Here is a 5,844-nt window from a genome sequence, read left to right as displayed (position 1 = left end):
ACAACTAATATTTTTTTTTTCATGAAATACACAATCACTATATTTTAAAATTTTATCTAATTACCACCACCTATATGGTAGCAAAGCATTATCACATGAATTTTCATGAAACTTAACAAGACTGAAATTAGTCAACTAATAAATTTGTATTTACAGTTTCCATGGGTGCACAGAAGACTTTGCCATTGCCCTTCCTTACTCTTCTTACTCTTCTGCAGACACAATTATCAGTGCCAAGATCAGCAGTGATTTTATAGACAAAAGAGCTCAATGAACTCTTGTACTAAAAAAATTGCTACTTTCTCAAAGATCTCACCATTTACTTTGTGACTATCCTAATTTATAACCAACATCCAAGACTAAAAAAAAAAATAACAGCAATTTACCACCAATAGAACACTATAATGTTTATAGCTTTATCCTTGGACTCTTTTATTTATGTCAGCAGTTCTTCCTAGCCTTCATTTTTTCATGTCTAATATTCAAGATTTCCACCTATTTTCTCAAATTTTCTTATTCTTTAGCAGTTAGCCAAAATAAATGAGAATGCTGAATATTCCTAAACTTAAAAAGTCCTTAATATCTAATTCATTGTATTTGGGGTTTTTCAGTTTTCTCATGGAGAAAAAAAATTTAGTCATAACTCAACTTTATATATTGTCCATCTGCTACTTATACAACACAGTCCTAGATAGTAAAATTTGGTGTATGCTGTCTTAATTTCTATTCCATGGGGAAGGATAAATCATCAAGAAAATCTTTAACCATCATGTGGAAAACCTTGAAAGTCCATGCTTTGCTCTCAAGGTTCAATTGTTATCTTTTATCCACTGCTCAATCCATTTCATTATCTGATCTAAATTATTCTCTAGTTCTTCTGGTACATTGCTGGGCAGCTGGTGTACTATTTCATGGTTGTAGGAGGCCATGGCTTCTTCATAAAGAATTTGGAAAATTTCACACTGAATATTGTCCTGTAGTTTCTTTACACTGTATCCCCTCTTTTCAAGTCTGGGATATAATACAGAATTATCAGTTTGAAGCACAAAAACGATATGAAACCATCGTTCAGGGAAGAAGTCACAGCCATGGTAGTCAACAATAACTCCACCTTCTTTCATTTTATTTTCTAACTCATCAACTACTCTGTCCTCATCCAAAATAGGACATTCATACTCTTCATCAAAGCCATCATATAACTGTCCTTCTTGTGCTAAGTTGCCCACATTAATGTATGTCAGTCCTGTTCTTGATGCAAGTTCTTTACCTAGTGTGGTCTTTCCAACCCCTGGTGTACCCGTGAGCAGGATGTTGGGCAGCCTCATGGTCGTGGTGGCGCCGGCTCCGCCCTGGTGGCCTGCTCTCCACGAGGGAGCAGCAGGCCTACAACTAATATTTTTAGTACCAAATTGAATAGTAGGGGTGATAATGGATATCCTTGTTTCACCCCTGATGTTATTGGGAATGCATCTAGCTTGTCCCTATTACAAATAATGCTTGTTGATGGTTTTAGGTAGATGCTGTTTATAATTTACGGAAGGCTCCATTTATTCCTCTGCTTTCTAGTGTTTTTAATAGGAATGGCTGTTGTATTTTGTCAAAGGCTTTTTCTGCGTCTGTTGAGATGATCATATGGTTTCTGCTAGTTTTGTTGTTGATATGATCAATTATGCTGATAGTTTTCCTAATATTGAACCAATCTTTCATTCCTGGAATAAATCCTACCAGGTCTTAGTGTATTATTCTCCTGATAAGTTGCTGCAATCTTTTCACTAATATTTTATTTAAAATTTTTGCATCAACATTCACTAGGGAAATTGGTCTATAATTTCTTTCTCTGGTTTGACTCTTCCTGGTTTAGGTATTAGTACCATATTTGTGTCATAAAAAGAATTTCGTAGGATTCCTTCTTCATCTATTTTCCCAAATAGCCTATAAAATATAGGAATTAATTGTTCTTTGAATGTTTGATAAAATTCACATGTAAAACCATCTGGCCCTGGAGATTTTTTTTCCTGGGGAGTTCATTGATGGCTTGCTCAACTTCTTTTTCTGAGATGGGGTTATTAAGGTATTTTACTTCCTCTTCTGTTAACCTGGGCAATTTATATTTTTTGTAGATATTCATCCATATCCCTACAGTTGTCAAATTTATGGGCATACAATTGGGCAAAATAATTCCTAATCTTTTTTTAATGTCCTCTTCATTAGAAGTGAATTTGCCCTTTTCATTTTTGATACTGGTGGTTTGATTTTCTTCTTTCTTTTTTAAAATCAAATTGACCAAAGGCTTATCAATTTCATTGGTTTTTTCCATAAAACCAGCTCTTAGTTTTATTTATTAATTTAATAGTTTTCTTGATTTCAATTTTATTAATATCTCCTTTTATTTTCAGTATTTCTAATTGGGTATTTAATTAAGGATTTTCAATTTGTTCTTTTTCTAGCTTTTTCAGTTGCATGCCCAATTCGTTGATCTCCCTTTTCTCTATTTTATTCATGTAACCATTTAGAGATATAAAACTTCCCCTAAGAACTGCTTTTGCTGCATACCCTAAGTTTTGGTATGTTGTCTCATTATTGTCATTCTCTTGAATGAAGTTATTAATTGTTTTTTTGATTTGTTCTTTGGCCCACTCATTCTTTAGAATTAGATTATTTAGTTTCCAATTAACTTTTAGCTTATTTTTCCATGGTCCTTTATTAGAAATAATTTTTATTGCATCGTGATCTGAAAAGGATGCTTTGACTACTTCTGCCTTTCTTCACTGGATTGTGAGGTTTTTATGCCCTAGTACATGGTCAATTTTTGAGTATGTGCCATATACCACTGAGAAAAAAGTATATTCCTTTTCATGCCCATTCAGTTTTTCTCCAGAAATCTATCATATCTGGCTTTTCTAAAATTCTGTTCACCTCCTTAACTTCTTTGTTGTTTATTTTGAGGTTAGATTTATCAAGTTCATGGAGGGGGAGGTTGAGGTCCCCCACTAGTATGGTTTTGCTGTCCATTTCTTCTTGTAACTCCCTTAACTTCTCTTCTAAGAATTTGCCTGCTATACCACTTGGTGCAGATATCTTAAATAATGATATTGCTTTATTGTTTATCGTGCCTTTTAGCAGGATGCAGTGCCTTTCCTTATCTCTTTTAATTAGATCCATCTTTCTTTTGCTTTGTCTGAGATTAGGATTGCTACCCTTGCTTTTTCTTCTTCTTTTTTTTCCATGTTTAAATCATTATTTATTTACTTAATATTTTTACTTTTCAGCATTAATTTTCACAAGAGTTTGAATTACAAATTTTCTCCCCATTTCTAACCTCCCCCCACTCCAAGATGGCATATATTCAGATTGCCCCGTTCCCCAGTCAGCCCTCCCTTCTGTCACCCCCCAGCCCCCTTTCCCTTACTTTTTGTAGGGCAAGATATACTTTTATGCCCCATTGCCTGTATATCTTATTTCCTAGTTGCATGCAAAAACTTTTTTTTGAACATCTGCTTTTAAAACTTTGAATTCCAAATTCTCTCCCCTCTTCCCACCCCACCCACCCTCCCTAGGAAGGCAAGCAATTCAACATAGGCCACATGTGTATCATTATGCAAAACCCTTCCACAACACTCATGTTGTGAAAGAGTAACTATATTTTGCTCCTTCCTATCCTATCCCCCTTTATCCATTTTTCTCCCTTGACCCTGTCCCTTTTCAAAAGTGTTTGCTTTTGATTACCTCCTCCCCCTATCTGCCCTCCCTTCTATCATCCCCCCTTTTTATCTCCTTCCTCTTTTTTTCCTGTGGGGTAAGATACTCAATTAAGTGTGTGTTATTCCCTGCTCGGGTCAAATCTGATGAGAGCAAGATTCAATCATTCCCCCTCACCTGCTCCCTCTTCCCTTCCTACAGAACTGCTTTTTCTTGCCACTTTTATGCGAGATAATTTACTGCATTCTGTCTCTCCCTTTCTCCCTCTCTCAATATATTCCTCTCTCATCCCTTAATTTGATTTAATTTCTTTAGATATCAACCCTTCATATTCAGCTCACCCTGTGCCCTCTGTCTATATATATATATATATATATATATATATATATATATATATATATATATATATGTGTGTGTGTGTGTGTGTGTGTGTGTGTGTGTGTGTATGTATGTATGTATATTCCCTTCATCTACCCTAATACTGAGGTCTCATGAATCACACACATCATCTTTCCATGTAGGAATGTGAACAAAACAGTTCAACTTTAGTAAGTCCCTTATGATTTCTCTTTCTTGTTGACCTTTTCATGCTTCTCTTGATTCTTGTGTTTGAAAGTCAAATTTTCTATTCAGCTCTGGTCTTTTCACTGAGAAAGCTTGAAAATCCTCTATTTTATTGAAAGTTCATATTTTGCCTTGGAGAATGATACTCAGTTTTGCTGGGTAGGTGATTCTTGGTTTTAATCCTAGCTCCACTGACCTCCAGAATATCATATTCCAAGCCCTTCAATCCCTTAATGTAGAAGCTGCTAGATCTTGTATTATTCTGATTATGTTTCCACAATACTCAAAGTGTTTCTTTCTGGCTGCTTGCAGTATTTTCTCCTTGATCTGGGAGCACTGGAATTTGGCGACAATATTCCTAGGAGTTTTCTTTTTGGGATATTTTTCAGGAGGAAATTGTTGGATTCTTTCAATTTCTGTTTTACCCTCTGACTCTAGAATATCAGGGCAGTTCTCCTTGATAAATTCTTGAAAGATGATATCTAGCCTCTTTTTTTGATCATGGCTTTAGGTAGTCCAATAATTTTTAAATTATCTCTCCTGGATCTATTTTCCAGATCAGTGGTTTTTCCAATGAGGTATTTCACATTTTCTTCCATTTTTTCATTCCTTTGGTTCTGTTTTATAATATCTTGATTTCTCATAAAGTCTGTAGCTTCCACTTGCTCCAATCTAATTTTTAAGGTGGTATTTTCTTCAGTGATCTTTTGGACCTCCTTTTCCATTTGGCTAATTCTGCATTTCTAGGCATTCTTCTCCTCATTGGCTTTTTGGAGCTCTTTTGCCATTTGAGTTAGTCTATTTTTTTAAGGTGTTATTTTCTTCAGTATTTTTTGGGGTCTCCTTTAGCCAGTCATTGACTTGTTTTTCATGGTTTTCTCGCATCACTCTCATTTCTCTTCCCAATTTTTCCTCTACTTCTCTAACTTGCTTTTCCAAATCCTTTTGGAGCTCTTCCATGGCTTGAGACCAGTTCATGTTTTTCTTGGAGGCTTTTGATGTAGCCTCTTTGAATTTGTTGACTTCTTTAGGCTGTATGTTTTGGTCTTCTTTGTCTCCAAAGAAAGATTCCCAAGTCTGAGTCTGAATCTGAATCTGTTTTCACTGCCTGGCCATGTTTCCAGCCAACCACTTGACCCTTGAGTTTTTCAGCCGGTATGACTGCTTGTAGAGGAGAGAGTGCTTTGTCCCAAGCTTGAGGGGATGCACTGTTGTTTTCAGAGTTATTTCTACACAGCAAGCTCTGCCACACCAGCGCTCCTCCTCCCCAAAGAACCGCCAACCTGACTGTGACTCAGATCTTAAGCGGGCTCTGCACTCCCTCTCTGATCTGTCACTTAGTTCCTCCCACCAGGTGGGCCTGGGGCCAGAAGCAACTGCAGCTGTAGTTCTGTCCTCAGAGCTGCACCACCTCCACTGCCCCGCAAACTCCCTTCACTCTGTCCCCACGTATTTTCCCACTAACCTTCTCTGTTGTCTTTGTTGTTTGTGCTTTGAGAAGTCTGGTAACTGCCACAGCTCACTGATTCAGGGCACTGGGGCCTATTCTGCCCAGCTCCTGGTCTGGTTGGTCTGGGTGCA

At 36.7% G+C, this 5,844-nt stretch overlaps 1 protein-coding gene across 1 annotated transcript; it reads right to left on the bottom strand.

Annotated features, from left to right (window-relative positions):
- Window positions 1-521: 521 nt before the first annotated feature.
- Window positions 522-1,325, bottom strand: LOC118832810 (adenylate kinase isoenzyme 6-like). The gene has a single exon (XM_036740169.1). It carries the CDS (start codon window positions 1,323-1,325, stop codon window positions 810-812), a length of 516 nt encoding a protein of 171 aa, XP_036596064.1. The 3' UTR covers window positions 522-809.
- Between the last annotated feature and the right edge of the window lie 4,519 nt (window positions 1,326-5,844).

The sequence above is a fragment of the Trichosurus vulpecula genome, chromosome X (assembly GCF_011100635.1).
Source record: "Trichosurus vulpecula isolate mTriVul1 chromosome X, mTriVul1.pri, whole genome shotgun sequence".
Classification (NCBI taxonomy): Eukaryota; Metazoa; Chordata; class Mammalia; order Diprotodontia; family Phalangeridae; genus Trichosurus; species Trichosurus vulpecula.
Note: the sequence above shows the minus strand (reverse complement) of the source record. Positions and strands in the feature narration are given on the sequence as shown.

Coding starts and splice junctions, on each gene's coding strand:
- LOC118832810 (XM_036740169.1), bottom strand. CDS start 1,325: ATGAGGCTGCCCAACATCCTGCTCACGGGTACACCAGGGGTTGGAAAG.